The following is an 18,947-nucleotide window of genomic DNA, read 5'->3' as shown; positions in this document are numbered from 1 at the left end:
AGATTCATTACACAAATCACTCCTCAAGAGTGGGAGAGTGATCAGAATATTCTTCGACTGTCTGCAGTGTCAGCAGGACATCGAATCCATCCTCTTTGCCAGTAGGCAGAGTCTCCATCTGGAGACTCATTAATTCCTCTGCCAACTTCCCTGGTCCACACTTGACACAGCTCTTTTAACCCATCCTGTTTTGCACACTCTGCTTTTGTTTCTGCCCTCCCGAGTCTTCTTTTGGCTCTGCACTGCTCAGGGTACTGAGTCCCAAGCTAGACACTATTCCATGTTAATCTAAATTTGGGGAACATCGTTCCTTTCAAGGACCTAGTGTTTCTTGGGCATTATTTTATTGGCTGTAGAGTAGGAGGGTCAGAATTCTCCCCATTTTGCAACTGAGAAAATGGTGTTTAGGAAAGTGAAGCAGAATTGGCTTGTTCCAAGTCACATTATAAGTCCCTGGTGGGAACCAAGACTTGAATCCAGATGTCCCAATTCCCAAGCCTATACCATAGCTTTGTAAATACCTCCTGGACAGGGGCTGTCTGTGTAGATCTGTTGGGGCAGGTGACAGAGACCTGGTGGGTTGTTCTTCTCTAGCCCAGGTGCTGGCTGCTGGGAAGAAGAAGAAAGAGCTTCGGTACCGTAGTGTCATCTCAGACATCTTTGATGGCTCCATACTCAGCCTGGTGCAGTGCCTCACCTGTGACAGAGTACGTCAGTCACGAGCATTTTTAACTATGAAACTGCTGCCATTGATAAAGTACGCAGATAGCCAGGCTTATTCCTATGCCTCACCTGGAGACATAATCCTTCTACCTCAGTTGCTTTTGATGGAAGATACTGTCTTCAGGCACTTTTTCCCCTTATCTAAGGCAGACTAATTTTCTCGTACTTATATTCACTTTCCCCAAAACATCTTTTAAGCTACAAAGAAATAGCAGGTAGGAAAAATGGAGCTAGAACCCATGTGTCTAGAAGCAGGGGGGTCACCAAGCATGTATCTAAATGAAACATCCAAAGAGTTTTTGTGTTTTGAATGAAAGACATGGTGCTATTTGGCCCACAGAACTCTGTGACTAAAGATCCTCTCACTCCAGTTCCTGAGACTGCTAGAACATAACTGCTCCAGCTCATGATAACCAGGATTTCATTGCTCAGACAGGAATGGAAGTGATTTAAGAACAGAAATTTCCCAACACTGGTTGGCATTTTCTCAGTGTTCCTTGGCCTGGAATCCACACAGCAATCACTACTCAGGCCAGGAGATGAGGCCGGGTAGCACCCAAAACAAACTCATTTCATTTGCCCCGGCAGGTGTCCACCACGGTGGAGACATTTCAAGACCTGTCACTGCCCATCCCAGGGAAGGAAGACCTGGCCAAGCTGCACTCGGCCATCTACCAGAATGTGCCAGCCAAGCCAGGGGCATGTGGGGAGAGCTACACAGCCCAGGGCTGGATTGCCTTCATCATGGAGTATATTCGACGGTACCTTCTTTAGTTTACCCCATGAAGTAAATTAGGGGGCTCTTGGTACCTCTTCTTCTGTCTTCCTACCTGTCTTGATTGTAAAGATTGCTGTTGATTTCGGATCCTTAACCTAATTACAAAGACCCCCTTTTCATCTCTCCTGCCACATACACATACCACCACCACCAGTTCAGAAATGGCTGATAAGGGGACACATGTGTTTTACCTTTCCTAGGTTTGTGGTATCATGCATCCCCAGCTGGTTTTGGGGTCCTGTTGTCACCTTAGAAGACTGTCTTGCTGCTTTTTTTGCTGCTGATGAGTTGAAGGGTGAGCTGAAGCTTTGAAGGGAGGGGATCCATTTCACCTGTAGAGTCAGCCAGTGTTCTTCAGAAAGGCTGTTTGGTCCCTCTGTCCAATGAGTGTCGCCTGGCAGGAGTTTTTCTTTGGCAATTTCTAGAACTGTAAGAGCAACATATTGTCACTGATACTTTGATAAAAAGCAATAAATAGGCTATTCTTCTTTTCTCCTTATCCCAACGGGGGTGGGGGGGAGTATACATATGGTAGCTACTTTTGTCCTGCCTGCACTTGCCATGGAGGTGGGTTAACCATCCTCTCTGGTGCCTGCAGTTAGACTGCAGCCAAGGGCTTCATTCAACGGGTAAAACAAGGGCTTTTCAGATTCAGCTCCTAGACTTGGGTTTTCTGTTTCCTCAGTTCTTTATTTTTTTCTCTCCAGGGGACAATATGTATAGCTGTGAACGGTGTAAAAAGTAAGTGTGTTTTCCTTTTTTCCCTTAGAGACTTCTCCTCAGGCTCCTTCCTTGTCCTTCCATACCTGTTTCCATTGGCTCCTCTCTCTTGCTATCTAAACTGATCTGAGTAAACAATTAGTGATAATCCAAGAGAAGCACGAGGGCAAATGAAGAGTTCAGCGAGGTCTTGCTCATAGAGCACCATGCACCTTTTGCCTTCAGTGCTTTCCTTACCTGGAGCCTTGGTGATTTGTGTCTTTCTTAGATTACGAAATGGAGTGAAATACTGTAAAGTTCTTCGATTACCTGAGGTGAGTAGAGGAAGAGCCCTGCTCTTCCCGTTCCCTCTGCCCCTTTATTTACAGCTTGTTTCCCTCAAGCCAGCATATGGAAAAGGGAAATCCATTGAAAGAGAGAAACCATATCTCTAACTGGGAGAAAAGAAATGGGCTTTCTTTTGGCTTGGCCCAAAGTGCATGAAAGAAGACATCCGTGTCTTAAGGGAGGGAAAAAACCTCTTCATAAATAGCACAAGCTTTTTACTCTGTGTCCATCTTCTCACTTTGCTTTGCTTCTGACTCATGATTCTACTGAAAGCATATTGAAAGGAGTTATGAGACCCAAAGTTTGGGTAAACAGAACTGCATCTAAAAGTCCTTTTGATTGGATGCCATATTTCTCAGGAGCAGTGAAGTAGCTAGGGGGATATTGTAGCACAGCCTTCCAAAGGTTTGCCAGTTTGGCAACAAACACTCCTCAATATGGCCACAACCCTATAGTGGCATCTAATTCACCTTCTTTAAAAAACTGACCAAGTTTGAGTTCAAATGGAATCAATTCATCTTGATTTTATCAAGTATCTGTTCTTATGGGATGTTTGAAATTGGGATCTATTGTCATTACTTCTGTCCTAGGAACAAAAAACTCAAACTACCATGGGTCTTAAGTCATATAATTCCATAGATCCTAGACTTTTTGTGAATACTTCTGTTTGTCCTTCAAGGCTTCTGTCTGAATGATCAAAAAGAATATAAGCTGAAGCTTTGTTGAGACACTGTCACTTGCACAGACTTTCAGCTAGGATGTGTGGAGTCCATATAACCTCACATCTGGCTGCCTTCTGGAAATGCCATTGTTGTTGTTCTCTCCTCTTTTAGATCCTATGCATTCATCTGAAACGTTTTCGGCACGAAGTGATGTATTCATTCAAAATCAATAGCCACGTCTCCTTCCCCTTGGAAGGTCTTGATCTACAACCCTTCCTTGCCAAGGAGTGTGTCTCTCAGATTACCACCTATGACCTCCTGTCTGTCATCTGCCATCATGGTACAGCAGGCAGTAAGTCAGCCCATGTTCTAGTGTTGAAGCTAGTCCAGAGGGACCAGCTTCTTACACCATCTCTCATCACTGGTTATCTTGTGCCATCTTAGAACGGTGAGCCCATTTATAAACAGCCAGACCATCCTACTTTTGAACTTGCCTTCCTGCTGCTGTTATTCTAGATCTTTCCCCCTACAACCTGTGTGTGTCTCCTTGACCCTTCTCTTTTACCATAGGTGGGCACTACATCGCCTACTGTCAGAACGTAATAAATGGCCAGTGGTATGAGTTTGATGATCAGTATGTTACAGAGGTCCATGAGACAGTGGTCCAAAATGCGGAGGCCTATGTTCTCTTTTATAGGTAAGACGTGTATAGAGTGGCATGCTGGGGAATAGAGTTAAAGACCTCCTCTTCGTGATTCCATATAGGAGATTATGTGACTGGTCTGGAGCCCTGCTGCTGTGTCCGTAGCTGTTGGCTCTGTACCAGTGAAAGTGGGGTGGCTTCTGTTCTCTGGTGCTCTCGTGACTTCTAGCAGTCCTGACCCCTTGGTGGGCGGAGACAGAATCTCTTAAGAGCATTAGATGGTCCCTCTCTCCATCAGCTCGGTGTCCATCCTTGTGGAAGTGGCCTCATTGCTTCACTCTAGTTGTGTTTTTGCTTCTTACTTTTCAGAAAGAGCAGTGAGGAAGCTGTGCGGGAACGTCAGCACGTGGTGTCCCTGGCTACCGTAAAGGAGCCCAGCTTGCTCCAGTTCTACATATCCCGCGAGTGGCTCAATAAGTTCAACACATTTGCTGAGCCAGGACCCATTACAAACCACACGTTCCTCTGTTCTCATGGAGGTAGGGTCCCATATCAGGAGCTATTTCTTTTCTTTTTTTTTTTTTTTTTTGGTGAGGCAGTTGGGGTTAAGTGATTTGCCTAGGGTCACACAGCTAGTAAGTGTCAAGTGTCTGAGGATGGATTTGAACTCAGGTCCTCCTGACTCCAGGGCCGGTGCTCTATCCACCGCGCCACCTAGCTGCCCCAGGAGCTATTTCAATAACAAACTCAAGTCCTGGCTACAACCTTGGATGATGGCTCTAGGCTTTTCACCTTCCTTGTTTTTGGTAGGAATTCCACCCAATAAGTACCATTACATTGATGATCTTGTGGTGATCCTACCCCAGAATGTATGGGAATATCTCTACAACAGGTAAGACTCCTTGATCACAGTGGGCTTTCTCTGTGACTCTGTAGGGAGGGGCTGATAACCATTTCCTGACCTTTTTGTAATCCCAGCTGTGCCCACATCACTGAACTTGTTGGGACGTAAGGGTTAGGGAAGGAGAAAGGTGAGAACACACGAGAGTTGGGATTGTTCCATTCTTTGTATTTGCATCCCCAGCTCTTGGTATATAGTAGGTGTTTAATAAATACTTTTTTATGAGTAATTTCCAATAGCTGCCAGCTTTGCAAGAATAAATGCAGAAATAAGCATACATACCCATTAGCCATTGCTCTAGCATGGTGGTCTGTCTTCTCTCTTCCCTAATCAGAAACTGCCAAAGGGAAATGTATCCCAGAACCTCATAACATGTTTTGTAATGCAGCAGTATCCCCTGTGTTGTACCCTTTGGGAATTGGTAGCCTAGGAGATCAATCTCCTCCAGTCTACTCAGCTAGAGACATTTTCTGTATTTAGTTGCAGAATGAGAACACTTGGTTCACAGGGTGCTCTGCCTCTTTCCAGAAGCTCAGGCATTTCCAGAGCAGTGTGGTTTGAATACTCAGGAACCTTGTCATTAGGGATGATCCCAAGAAGAATCCCTTCTCTTTCCCAAAAGCTACAGTTGATACTTTGAAACACTGTGGTTAGTTAGGCCTGCTCTCTCAGCGCTGAGGACCTGCCTCTGTGCTGCCTATTCCAGCAGGATCTAGAGCACCCTTTGCAGCTGCTGCTTATGAAGCCTTCATCCCATTCACTGCCCTTTATTTTGGATTTGTTGGACTTCTCTCTTCACCTGGCTGTATAGGTTTGGTGGTGGCCCTGCTGTGAATCATCTCTATGTGTGCTCAGTCTGCCAGGTAGAGATAGAAGCCCTGGCCAAGCGAAGGCGGATTGAGATCGACACTTTCATTAAGGTGTATAGAGGGCAGAGAATGGGGGCCTGGGGAGGAGGGGCAGGAGTTGTTCCCTTTCAGGTTCTGGGGTTCCCTCTCCTCAGCAGACGGATTCCTTGTCATTTCTTTCTGCTTAGAAATATTTGTCTAGTTGTTCGGCCCAGTTAAGACTGTGGAGGAATAGTATTGGGGGAGGGAAGGGTGGCAACCAAGACTCCGATTCCCTGATGTGTGTAATGCACAAAACACTGTTAGATGCATGGGTTATAGGTGTATGTGGTTGGGGTGGCTGGGGGGCTATTAGGAAACAATGAGATTGACTGTTGTGGAAGGGCCAATGCCACTAATCTCTGGTGTCCTCTTGGTAGCTGAACAAAGCGTTTCAAGCAGAGGAATCCCCCAGTGTCATCTACTGCATCAGTATGCAGTGGTTCCGAGAATGGGAGGCCTTTGTTAAGGGCAAAGACAATGGTGAGTATTGTGTGATCCCTGAGACTCAGTCCCTCAGGAAGGATTCCTTGGGGCAAAGGCTTGAGTCTACTATGTAGGCCCCTTTGGATGATGGGTTTCCTTCTTGGTGATGGATGCTGGCTTACCAACAAGAGGTTCAGTGTCTGTGACGGATTTTGAGACCTTGCTGTTTAGGAGTGCTTCCCTTTGTGGGACTTTGGCACCTGCTCCACTGTGTGAAAGCATGAGGAGCAAGAGAAAATGAGGTTATGGCTTTCCTCATTGATCTCATCCACTTGGGAAGCAAGAGATCTGCTCTGAAACCCAGTACCCCCCAGATTGCACATAGGAACATTGGAGCGGTGCCTCTGTCAGCTTCTGGCCATGAGATGTTTGCTGTGGGTGGTTCGCCCTGGGCTCACTTCCTGCTATATTTGCTTTCTCACTTTGGGGGTGGGGGAAATAAATTATCAGCATTCACATTAAAGTCTGTGAGTGAAGCCCTTGCCTCTGATTTTGTTCCTTCTGACAGGTCATTTTATCTTCTCGGGCAGGTCCAAGGAAACGGTCTTTTAATCTGTTGTACGGAAACTGTTTCCTCCCTTGATCATTTTAATTTTAGTTGCATTTTGAGAAGCTGGCTTAACTATCCAGTGAGCACTTGAAGGGTCAGGAGGTCCTCCTGTTACCCTGTGGAATTAGAGGGGTCTGGAAGCAAAAAAGCCCCAGTGGCTTCCCAGAGCCAATGTCATTTCTCTTCCAGACCCCCCTGGACCCATTGACAACAGCAAGATAGCACTGATCAAAGGAGGTGGTCACATCCAGGTGAAGCAGGGTATGTCTCAGCATCCCCTTTCACAGGCCTCTTTGAGGCTCCTTCTGTCATAGCTGCTGTGGCTGCTGCTCGTGAACATCCCAGCTCCTTAGGGCCTAGTAAATGCTTCTGATCAGTGCTTCTCTCTCCTTCCCCTTCAGTGTCATACTTACCTCTTCCTGCTGATTTAGAGAAGAGTGGGAACACCTTGATTTTAGTGAGGGTTCATTCTCTCTGCTCAGGCTACGGGCATTCTCTCTGGCCCCATGCCCAGAAGCACTCTCCCCTTCCTCACCTCCACCTCCGGGCTTCCTCCACGTGCCAGCTAGAACCCCACCTTCTACAGGAAGCCTTTCCCGGCTCCCAGCAGTGCCTTCCCTCTGCTCACCATTTCCTCTGTAGTCTCCACATAGCTAGTTTGTGCTGTCTCCTCCACTAGACTGGGAAATTCTCTTTTTGCAACATGTACTGATGACGGGTATTGACATAGCCACCTCTCCATTTCCCCCAGGCCTGTTCTTTCCTATTGAGAGACAACCTGATGTAGGGAGGGGAGTGGAGAGGGAAGTGGGAATGGTCGAACTTGAATTCCCCTTCTGAAGCTTAGTAGCTTTATGGCTTTCAACTGCCTTTGCCTCAATTTCTTTATCTAGAAAGTGGGACTAATAACTGTTTTAGCGCCTACCTCACAGGATGCATGTACTTTGTTTTTTTGTTTTTTGTTTTTTGGTTTTTTTAGTGAGGCAATTGGGGTTAAGTGACTTGCCCAGGGTCACACAGCTAGTAAATGTTAAGTGTCTGAGGCCGGATTTGAACTCAGGTACTCCTGACTCCAGGGCCGGTGCTCTATCCACTGTGCCATCTAGCTGCCCCTATGCATGTACTTTGTAAGGTTCATGTGAGATTGTACTTAAAACATTGCATGAATGTCAGACACGGCTGTAATTCCTTAGGGTCTAAGGGCAGACGGGCTAGGCCACCCTTTCCCTGTTGATTGTATTTGCCCTCCTTCCCCAGAAGGAACAGCAGCCACCCAGATGGCAGCTTGGTAGGCATCACAAGGAAAGGCAAAGGGGCCTCTTGGATCCCAGGCACATGGTGGTTCTACCATTCTTCTATTTGTCAGCTTTGTGGAGCTGTGAAGGGCCCCTGGAGATGGACAGCTGCCCTTCATCCTCGGTGTTCCCCCTTCCCCACCAGTTCTGCTTATGTGATGACATGAAGCAGTGTCTTAACATCCTGTGTTGCCACTTCCCTTGTCCTCACCCAATAGGAATCTAAGCTAGCTATGTCTGTGGGTGAGAGGAAGGCACAGGCCCATAGTTTGTCCACTTCACTTTGCAGGAGCTGACTATGGACAGATTTCAGAAGAGACCTGGACTTACCTGAATACCCTGTATGGAGGTGGTCCTGAGATTGCAATCCGACAGAGCATTGCCCAGTTGCAGGAACCAGAGAACCTGCATGGGGAACAGAAGATTGAGGCAGAGACCCGGGCTGTGTGACCTTCGTAGTCCAACTTGTAAGTCACCCTGGGCAAGGCCCCATCCCCTGAGCTGCCCTTTGGTGGTGGTATTTTTTCTCAGAGGGGATTTACTATCAAGCTGCCTTTAAAAAATACCTTTGGCCTTGACATGTACTAGCTGTGTGATCGTGGGCAAGTCACTTAACCCTCATTTTCCTGCAAAAATAAATAAATAAATAAAAATTAAAAATTAAAAAGTCTATTTTAGGGCAGCTAGGTGGTACAGTGGATAAAGCACCCTCCCTGGATTCAGGAGTGCCTGAGTTCAAATCCAGCCTCAAACACTTGACACTTACTAGCTGTGTGACCCTGGGCAAGTCACTTAACCCCCATTGCCCTGCAAAACCAAACCAAAGCAAAAAAATACCAGTGGCATCTGACCAGTTGGAAATGGGTATTTTTGTAGCTAAGATCCCAAGGAATCACAAATACCATTGTCCAAGGTGGAATCCCTTTGTGAAGCCAAAGAAAGAGCTTCTTTAAGGCATAACACATTGGCCACCCAGCAAATACTGTATTTTCACCTTTACTTGGTTCTATAGGGTGATCCAAGTCTTTTTGTAGGTTACACAAGATTGTCTCTTGCCAGTGGACGGGGGTCTTTGCAACGGAGAAGAGGCCAAGTGTTTGGGAAAAGCAAATGTAACAACAAGCAAAAAAACGTTCTGGTTCAGAGTGAGCAGCGCTGCAGCTGGGAAATATATTAACTTGCAGGCTTGTTAAGGCTATCAAGACTTTGTACCATTCTTTTTGGTTTTTGTTCTGGTGGCACACAAGTTAATCATAGTTAATGTTCCTGAAACTTTCTCTTAGGCTAGCTCTTACAGCACCAACGACCACTGGAGCTTGGTCTCTTTGAGCAGGTCTGGCACAGGCCCAGCCTTGGGGTCTACTTGTCTGCCATGTTCTCAGGGGATGAAGGTTGGGGAACTGCTTATTCAAAAGGATTTCCAGTTGTGCGTTTGGTCCAGTGCCCCTGTAAATTATAGATGTGGACAACAATAACAACCAGAAACTAAACCTAGGCCTGAGTCTATATTTAGTATTACCCTCTTGCTATCCCCCCACCTGAGGCAGATTCTCAGTTCAGGTGGATTAGAAACATTTCATGATTCAAAACCAGATGCCTTCCCCAGCTGGCACAAGAGCAAGGCCAAGCCATCTTTCAGCATTTTCCCATTCAGTAGACGTACATTGGAGACTCAAGGAACTTCTTTCCCCTTGTGGGGGACCTGCGAGATCCAAAACATTCCTTAGCTCCTGGAGGTCTCTATTTGGTCTGAATACACATTTATAAAGTTGTACTAATAGGGGCGAGGCAGGCCCCGGAAGCAGCCATCCATCCCCCAAGCGGTTCAGCCCAGATTCCTCTCTCCTTGCAGAGTACATTGGGGGGAGGGGTTAGTGAGGTTTGGTGGCAGAAGAAAAGAAAGTCTTTCCCCTTGACTCATTTGCTGCTCTGTGCAGATTCCCTTAAATGGCAGGATGACAGAACGTGCCCCTCCTTTCCTCCTTCTTGCTCTTAAATACTTATTAGCTGTGTAGCCTTGGCAGGGAAATAGGGCCAGACCCACCCCGGTGTGGTTCTGAAGCTTATCTGTGAATCTATACATGCTGCCCACCCTCCTTCCCCCTCAAAAATCTAAACCCAGCTCACTGTGGTCTGCCACAGCTCATGTGTGAACAGACACACTTTGCAGCTAATGCCACAGTCCCCGTAGGAAGGGACAGGTGATTCTCCGGTCGAGATGAGCATGAGGGGCCAGAGGTTGGGGGTTGGGGGGGGGGGTTGCCCACCAGACCCTGCTCAGAGCACAGCGAGGATCCTGCTCTTTCCCCAGTGAGGCAGCAGCGTGCACGTTGATCAAAGGATGAGCCTCTGTCGGACCTCGTTGCCGTTTGAGGTTCTCATGTGACCGGCTGCAGCAGCAAGCACCTCCTGGCCAGCCTCTAGGTCCGCATGTTCTCAGACTGTTTGTGTTGTAGATTCTGCTGTACAGATTGTAGTAACATTTCTGTGTTCAAGTTTGTGCTCAGTGTCCTAATAAATACATGTGCATTCATCCCATGGGGGGCATGCTTTTTGTGTGTTCCTGGAGTACATCTCATGTACTTGCTCTTCCCTGAAAGGGGACTCTACCCATGACCATGACAAATTTACCAAAAAGCCACCATAACTATGGCTTTCTGAAAGCTGGTGCCATGGAGACTTAATCATTGTGTGTGAGACTCTTATTTTGTTTGCCCTGAAAACCTTTTTCCATTCTCCTTTAAAAAAAAAGAAAACCACACCAGCTCTCCTCTCCCCCCAACTCCTAGAAATAGAGCCAGATGTGACCAGATAATGAAGTAAGCGTTAAACAGATAACGATTTCCTATTTGGCCAAAAGTCACAGATCAGACAGCCAACAGAAGCCTTTTGCCACCAAATTCAGAATAAGACAGGAAAGAGTTGTGAAGGCATCTTTTAGTATTTGGAGTGTCCAGTTGGGGGTAGGTAAAACAAGAAGGGGAACTGATTTCTAAGGCAGGCTGGCTTCACCTTCACTTTACTTGTTTACATTGCACAGAAGTGTGGACAACTTCTGGTGGTCTCTAGTTTTTAGTGCTGCATTCAAACAACCTTTTCCTCTGCCCAGCTGTCTCCCACACAAAGTTCTTAGATCCCTTCCAGCTCCAGGTCTGTGGGTATATGTGTGTGATGAAATTCCAAACTGGAGTCATACAAAAAAGATGAGTAATTATAAATAATCGTGATGGAGAGTGTTATAGATTCTAATTGCCTAGGTGAAATATGATAATGGACTTTTCTGTTAATCAAAAACTATCTGTCCTGGATATATGACAATAGCGTCATTGTTTGGGAGGCCTTTGTAAATCAGACAGCAGTAGTTAGGAGTTAGAGTTCATGCCTTTACATTCGGACAACAAGCATTTATTAAGCATTTACGTGCCAGGTGCTGTATACACAAAGGAAGGCAGAAATAATTCCTGCCTTCCAGGAGCTTGCATCAGATGGAAGGTAAACATTTGTGGAGCACCTACTATGTGCCAAGCACCGAGCTAAGCTCTGTGGATACATAAATGGGCAGAAGACAGTCCTGATGTTTCAAGGAGCTTAAAATTGAAAGGGGGAAAAATAACACAAACTATATACAGGCTAAAGAGGAAATAATGGGAAGCACTAAGGTTAAGAGCAGTTAGGAAAGGCTTCCTGTAAAAGATGAGATTTTAGTTGGGAATTAAAGACAAGGCAAGTCAGGTTGAGGTGAGGGAGAGTGTTCCATGCTTGGGGCTGAGAGAGATGGAGTGTATTGTTCATGGAACAGCCAGGAGGCTAGTGTCCCTGGATCTAAGAGTAATGTGCTAGGGAACAAGATGTAAAGAAAGGTGACACTACTCATCCACCTTTGGTATCCACCTGGCACTCAACCTGTGGCTCCAAGAAGCTGTAGCATGTATAGTGACCACACCCCAGTAAAACCCTCTTAACAAATGGGCTAAACCATGTTTAGGGTAGCTGATAGGCCTCAAACCCATTGGTGAATCAAGAGGATGTCTGTTGGTTGCTTTTCAGTCACGTCCTATTCCTTGTGACCCCAATTGGGGTTTTCTTGGCAAAGATATGAGTGGTTTGCCATTTCCTTCTACAGCTCACAGATTAAGTGACTTGCCCAGGGTCAAGCAGCTAGTAAGTTACTGGGGCTGGATTTGAACTCAGGAATATGTCTCCTGGACTCCAGGCCCAGCACTTTGTCTAGCTGCCCCAGTACCACCTGACTCTCCCAAACATGTGAAGTCTTCCCCATCAGAATGGTCAGATAAGAACAGTTTGTTCCAGTGGCCACAAAGGGGCTGGAGCAGGCACTGCAGAGCACTTAGAGCTTAGACATCAATGAAGAGGCAAAGGCCATCCGCCGCATCAGGCCATCACCAGTTTTGACTTGTCTTGCCACTGGACTTCAATGACTGAAAGAGAGACTGATAGCTTTGTGTAAGTCAGCCTTGTTTAAATCCAGTTCATCCATTAGTCAAGACATCACCTCGTGGTGTCATTGGTCCTCTTTGACAACAAAGGACAAACAACAGGAAAGACAATCTGAAATGAAAGGTGTTGAAGGACTTTGAATGCCAAACAGGATTTTTGCATTTGATCCTGGAGGTGATTGATAGGGAACCACTGGAATAGGAGGGTAGTTTGTGACAATGGATGGATCTGTGATTTAAGAAAATCATTTTGGTGGCTGAATAGAATATGACTCAGAGCGGAGAAGAGACTTGAGGTAGGCAGATCCACCAGTGAGCTATTGCAGTATTCCAAGTGTAAAGTGATGGGGAAAGGGGTGGGGGGTGGGGAGAAGAGACAGCTAGCTGGCTCAGTGGATAAAGTACCGGCCCTGGATTCAGGAGGACCTGAGTTCAAATCCAGCCTCAGACACTTGACATTTACTAGCTGTGTGAGCCTGGCCAAGTCACTTAACCCTTATTGCCCTTCCAAAAAAAAAAAAAAAGCTATGAGGGAAGGCCATAGGCCTTGGCAACAGATTGGCTACAGGGAATGAGAGCCTGAGGACTGGAAGGATGATGTAGCCTATGACTATAATAAGGGAGGAGTTAAGGGAAAAGATGATGAGTTCTATTTTGGACATGTATACTGGACATCTGGTTCAAGATGGCTGACAAATGGAGATGTGAGATTGGAGGGCAGGAAAGGTAGATTTGAGAATCATCAGCATAGAGATGGTCATTAAATCCACGGTTGTTGATGAGCTCACCAAATTAAGTATAGACATGAGAATAGGGCTCAGGTCAGAGCCTTGAGGGAAGCCTATACTTGGAGGGTATGATCTGGTTGGGGAGCCAGCAAAGAAATCAGAGGAGTGGTCAGATAGGTAGGAGAGTGGATAGAGCACCGGCCCTGGATTCAGGAGGACCTGAGTTCAAATCCAGCCTCAGACACTTAACACTTACTAGCTGTGTGACCTTGGGCAAGTCACTTAACCCCAACTGCCCTACAAAACAAAACAAAAAAGATTGGTAGGAGAATCAGGAGAGAGTCGTGTCCTGAAAACCTAGAAAGAGAGTATCAAGGAGAGGATGATCCAGTGTCATTGTCCACAGAGGTAAAGGAGAATGTAGCTCCATAAAAATCACAGAAAGAAGGCTCTAGTAGCTGTTGGGGCAGGGCCCTCTGAGCAGGCCTAAGGGGGTAGAGGGAGAAAAGAGAGCATTAAAAGCATGTGTAGGGCAGCTAGGTGGTACAGTAGATAAAGCACCAGCCCAGGATTCAGGAGAATCTGAGTTCAAATCGGCTTCTTGAAAAGTACTAGCTGTGCGACCTCAGGCAACTCACTTAACCATCGTTGCCCCACCCCCACCCCCACCCCCCAAAAGCATCTGTGACAGGTAGTAGAAAGCCATGGAGTATTTGTCCTGTGCAAAAAACAAGAAAGCTAGGAAGGAGCTAGGTTGTAAAAGGATTTAAATGGCAAAGGAATTAACCTATTCAGACTTGAACTTTCAGAATGTAACTGCCCTAGGTGGGACTTCTATATTGCTATTGTCTTAGCACTTTCTGAACAGTGGAAAGCCAAACAACGTTCCAGCTTATTTTTCTAGAAATCCCAGTTTCTGTTTTAAATTTTCCAAAGAAAAGAGTTCGCTGTGTGGAAGCTGCTATTCTTGTGCAAAAAAGAAAGCAGGGAGTCTCAGCAAATATAAAAACAAAGCTTTTTGTTTGTTTACTAAACAAACTGGGCTGGAGGCAATAAATACTATAAGCTGAAAACAATGAAGGAATACTCATTAGTGTCTGCAAAGAAGCACCAGAGAAAGCCAAACTATTATCTTCCAAGTGAAGATAATAGAATTGTACCAAACCTATAGTTGGGCTAGTTAGGCTCCAGCTCCCAGGCTAGGACTATAAAATTCCAGATCACATTTTTGGAGAAGCCTTAAAAGTTCTATTGTAAATCAGTCTTTTAAAGGACCTACTCAAGGTACAATCCCTCTCTGGTTGCCCGAATAAACATAAAAACACCACTCTAATTCTAATGACATAATTGCATCAGAAAATGCACGTCCAAGTTACATTGACCCTCAACTTTTTCCAGTGGGTGTAGGGGGAAAATGTCAAACACAACAGTTTCCCTCATTCTCAGAACCTCATAGACAAAGCTCTCCCTCAGAACCTTTTTAAACGGTTTCTTGCAGTAACCTACACATTTGAGAAATTGGTAGAAGACAGTTACAGAAGGCAGTATCCCAGCATTCCCTCCTCCAATCTTCCACATTCCCTATGCTTAGAACGAAAGAATCCAGGGCAGTTGGTCTCTATAATCAATTGCATCTATTGTGGTCAGAAGACTTCCGAGCTGATTTGTGGGGGTTTAAGTAAATACTCACCATGCCTTTGGAACAGACTCCAGAAGACTCCAACGAGAACTCTATTTCTTGGGCAAGAGTTAATGGTTGTGTTCATCATAAACATATGGCAGGTGTCTCTGGGCTTAGAGAAAGAGTTGCTAATTAAGTAGTCACACTTGCTCTTTCTTTTTTTTTGGTTTGTTTTTGTTTTTTTGCGGGGCAATTGGGGGTAAGTGATTTGCCCAGGGTCACACAGCTAGTAAGTGTTAAGTGTCTGAGGCCAGATTTGAACTCATGTACTCCTGAATCCAGGGCCGTTGCTCTATCCACTGCGCCATCTAGCTGCCCCTTTGCTCTTTCTTTTTTGGTTTTTAGTTTGAATTAGTAACACAGGGAGAGAGGTGGCATGATCCAAAAGGTAGAATATATTTTGTTATAAAAGCCAGGTTTGTGGGGTGTAATTATCTAAACCAAAATATGCACACGCTGGCCCTTGGAGGGTAGTATCCATTCTTTAGTTACCACCAAGAATGACCGATGCTGTTTCACATTTCCAATTCTGGTTCTCTTCACAGACACTTCCTCTCCTACTCCTGTCATCACCACAGATTCCAAATGCCAACATGGCAACTCTAGGAGCTAGGAACTGTTTCTTCTCAGGTCTCCAGCCATCAGACACTGAGGAGCATTTATTCTTAAATTCTTTAATGAGGAAATGAAAATCTTTTTTTTTTTAATTGCCATAGTTACCTTGTTTTTATAAGTCATGATTCACTATTGGTCATCTCAAATAGCTACCTATACTTGCTGGCAGCTTCCCACTCTCTCCTGTTCATTCCCTTACACAGAGTTCCCCAACCTTTGTGAAGAGCACCCTCTGAAATGACAGAAGTGCTGAGACTGAAGTCCTGGTTGGGGAAGAGCAGAACAAGTGCATATTTAGCCTCTAAATGGAATTAGGGAAGTGTACCACATAAGCTCCACTTCCCTTCCCATTGGAAACTGCAGAAAACCTTTCTGGGGGCAGATAAGAGTGGTAGCAAACAATTAGGAGATGACAAGTAAGGCTCCCAGATCTACTTATAGATTTTGAACTCCTGGTTGGAAACTCCAACTTTTACTTTCCAAGTCAGATTTGCACGAGACCTTGAATAGCTGGATGGGTAATTAGTTGTCAGTGATCGGCACACAGTAGGCTCTTTGCCTGATTTCTAGAGAGGATGGGTTACTGTTCAGGTACAAGTAAGATTAGATGATCCCATCTACCAAACAATTCCGAGATCACATGTACAGAAACATCTACTGCATCATAAAACCTCCCATCATTGAGGAGGTAGCTGGGTAGGTAAACCCTGAAAAGAGGAGACATGGATTTATGCCACACAAATACTTTATTACAGGGAAAGGTTCTTATGGAGGAAGGCATTGGGAAGTGATGGTAATTTTAAAAAAGAAAAAAAAAGTCTCAAAACATTTAAAAAAGAAAATAAGAAATGTGTGAATTTAAAGAACTATTTTCCAGCTAGAGGATTATTGGTGTGCTTATTACGAGGGTCAAAGCAATCATGAGACACTCATTTACACTTATCCATTGAGTCCAGCAAGTTCTCAGGTACGATACCATGAAAAACACTTCTGAAGATCTGACAGATAACCTTGGCACAAAGTTAGAGATCTATAAGCTATAAGTTGTCTCTGGTCTAAAAATCCCTTTTTTTTAAAAGGTGCAACTAGGTGGTACAGTGGATAGAGTGCCAGCCCTGAAATCAGGAAGATCTTAGTTCAAATCTGGCCTCAAACACTTGACATGTACTAGCTGTGTGACCCTGGGCAAGTCACTTAACCCCAGTTGCCTCGCCAAAGTGTGTGTGTGTGTGTGTGTGTGTGTGTGTGTGTGTGTGTGTGTGTGTGTGTGTGTGTGTGTGTGTGTGTGAGAGAGAGAGAGAGAGAGAGAGAGAGAGATTAGTATCAAATCCAAGTTGCCTTTGGCTGAGCACTGAAAGAAATAAGTTAGGTCAGATTGTTCTGGATTAAGTAGGCTGCATGGAAACATTTATTCTTTTAAAAAATGAGCACTCTTGCTTTGGGAATTCTTCTAAAAAATGTTTTCCATACAAGACAATTAATTTTGAGAAACCAAGCATAAGTTTCCTTTCTAAATTAAATCCAGTAGCCAGACTATTTCTCTTTTCCACAGAGGACTGACTTAAGAAATTAAAATGCCCACCTTTAAGTAATGTCAATTCTCAGACATTCAGAGACTGGTTGGCTATTGTTTTGTAAATTATCAAGTCTTACTCTCCTTCCTTCTGACTATAGTTCACTTCGCTATTGATTAGCACCTCCACCAGAAGGCAAGTAAAAGTTTTATTTGTAAGAAAATTTGATTGTTTGCTGAGAGGAGACTAATATTTCCAGTAGGTTGGGGCATTCAATATAGATTTTGTTTACCTATATTCTTTCTTTCTATCCAGTTGGCACACTTAAGAGTTGGCTTTAGCACTACTTTGTTCTTCCTATACCCAAGAACATTTAAATGACCAAACATTAGAATTCCTAAGACAATGCTCTAGTCAATTGTTTAGTTGAGAGGGGTAATCATAAATTATCAATTTCTTTCAACTTCAGAGAAATGTCTAAACAAGTAGTGAAATATCTAAAGTGGGTTACAGGTGGAGAGCACTGTTCACTGTCTTTCAAAAGCATCCACCTCATTTTACATGGGATGAGAACCTTGGTCTTCAGATTGCATTACATCACACCATACTTTAATGGGGGGCAGCTAGGTGGCACAGTGCATAAAGCACCAGCCCTGGATTAAGGAGGACCTGAATTCAAATCCAGCCTCAGACACTTGACATTTACTAGCTGTGTGACCCTGGGCAAGACACTGTGCAAAAATAATAATAATAATAATAATAATAATAATAAAGAATCTGTTAAAAAAATACTTTAATGGAATCTTTGTATTTGTATTTCCTAAGATGAAAACAGTTCCATGAAAGTGCACTAGAAGTTATATTTTTATTTAATATTTAGATGATTTCATATGGTTACAAGAACAGTGTTTGCCTTCATTTGGCTGAATTCCATCTTTAGAAACAAATGGGAGATGCCAGGACCTTTCCAATGGCAGAGAGTTACAACAGAGATATACCACCAGAGTCTAGAGTTTGTGCTTAGCCCACACTAAGCACCTTCTCTCTCTCTCTCTCTCTCTCTCTCTCTCTCTCTCTCTCTCTCTCTCTCTCTCTCTCTCACACACACACACACACACACACACACACACACACACAAATGTAAAAGTGCTCAATATCATGGTAAGATAGAATTTGGCTTATTAAAATAAAATCTGACAATACAAACAGGAGAGATAGGCAATAAGAAGCAAAAACCCAAAATACAGTATATGGAAAAATACTCCAAAGTTAACACAGCTTTTATATTTTTTCAGTAAATATGTTTTTTATTCTCTATTTACAGATGTTACAGAAAGGCATTAGTGACTGTGCTGGTGGGGCAGTGGCAAATCTCATTCACTTTAAAGACTGCAAGGGCCACCACATGCTACCAGGTGAAATTGGTAAAAATTCAAAGGCAAGTCCCATCACAGCAGTTAATGCCTTTTCATTTTTTCTTCAGCATATCCTGAGGAGGGATCAATTTTAGATTTTGTCTTTTGGGAAATGACTTTGCTTTGTCAACATTCAGGGTTATTTCTCTTTACAATTAAATATATAAAATGACACCAACAACCTTCCAGCAGTGATGAGAAGATGAGGTATGATGGGCAAGATGAGAAAGAAACATTTAAGAGATTCTGAGCTCTTATCTACAAATTATTCCACAACATTTTCACTGTTGTCATTGAAAATTTTTTCCCACTAAGCCCCATTGGTACCCTCAAACTAACAGTCCTTCTAACATCACTATGTAGCAACTCTGTCATTGCAATATGTTGATTACTTATAAAGGCCAATAATTTATTGTCCACCCAGAACCAATGGAAAATTAAAATTTTCCATACTTGCTTGGACATAGCTGACATGGGAGTGCAACAGTGCATCAAACATTGTAAGGATAAATTATAGAAGCTTAAAAAATATTTCCTATTTTGCAAAGAATTCATCCATCTGCTT

General features: G+C 44.3%; 1 protein-coding gene across 12 annotated transcripts in view; it reads left to right on the top strand.

The window, feature by feature from the left end:
• The window catches only part of USP20 (ubiquitin specific peptidase 20), a 61,515-nt gene that overhangs the window by 33,192 nt on the left and 9,376 nt on the right, over positions 1 to 18,947 (top strand). For 8 of the 12 annotated variants that reach the window (XM_043982558.1, XM_043982561.1, XM_043982557.1 and 5 more), the window contains 14 exons: positions 595 to 707; positions 1,312 to 1,484; positions 1,702 to 1,796; positions 2,209 to 2,242; positions 2,490 to 2,535; positions 3,382 to 3,562; positions 3,781 to 3,907; positions 4,223 to 4,392; positions 4,664 to 4,745; positions 5,566 to 5,674; positions 6,022 to 6,124; positions 6,867 to 6,938; positions 8,262 to 8,439; positions 9,007 to 10,505. In XM_043982558.1, coding sequence (XP_043838493.1) covers positions 595 to 707; positions 1,312 to 1,484; positions 1,702 to 1,796; positions 2,209 to 2,242; positions 2,490 to 2,535; positions 3,382 to 3,562; positions 3,781 to 3,907; positions 4,223 to 4,392; positions 4,664 to 4,745; positions 5,566 to 5,674; positions 6,022 to 6,124; positions 6,867 to 6,938; positions 8,262 to 8,422 — 1,466 coding nt within the window. In that variant the 3' untranslated portion in view covers positions 8,423 to 8,439; positions 9,007 to 10,505. Of the gene's footprint in view, positions 1 to 594; positions 708 to 1,311; positions 1,485 to 1,701; positions 1,797 to 2,208; positions 2,243 to 2,489; positions 2,536 to 3,381; positions 3,563 to 3,780; positions 3,908 to 4,222; positions 4,393 to 4,663; positions 4,746 to 5,565; positions 5,675 to 6,021; positions 6,125 to 6,866; positions 6,939 to 8,261; positions 8,440 to 8,984; positions 10,506 to 18,291; positions 18,420 to 18,947 lie in introns of those variants that run through there. The other 4 variants (XM_043982564.1, XM_043982563.1, XM_043982562.1 and 1 more) reach the window with 4 other exon arrangements.

The sequence above is a fragment of the Dromiciops gliroides genome, chromosome 2 (assembly GCF_019393635.1).
Source record: "Dromiciops gliroides isolate mDroGli1 chromosome 2, mDroGli1.pri, whole genome shotgun sequence".
Classification (NCBI taxonomy): Eukaryota; Metazoa; Chordata; class Mammalia; order Microbiotheria; family Microbiotheriidae; genus Dromiciops; species Dromiciops gliroides.
This window is presented reverse-complemented; position numbering and strand designations above follow the sequence as displayed.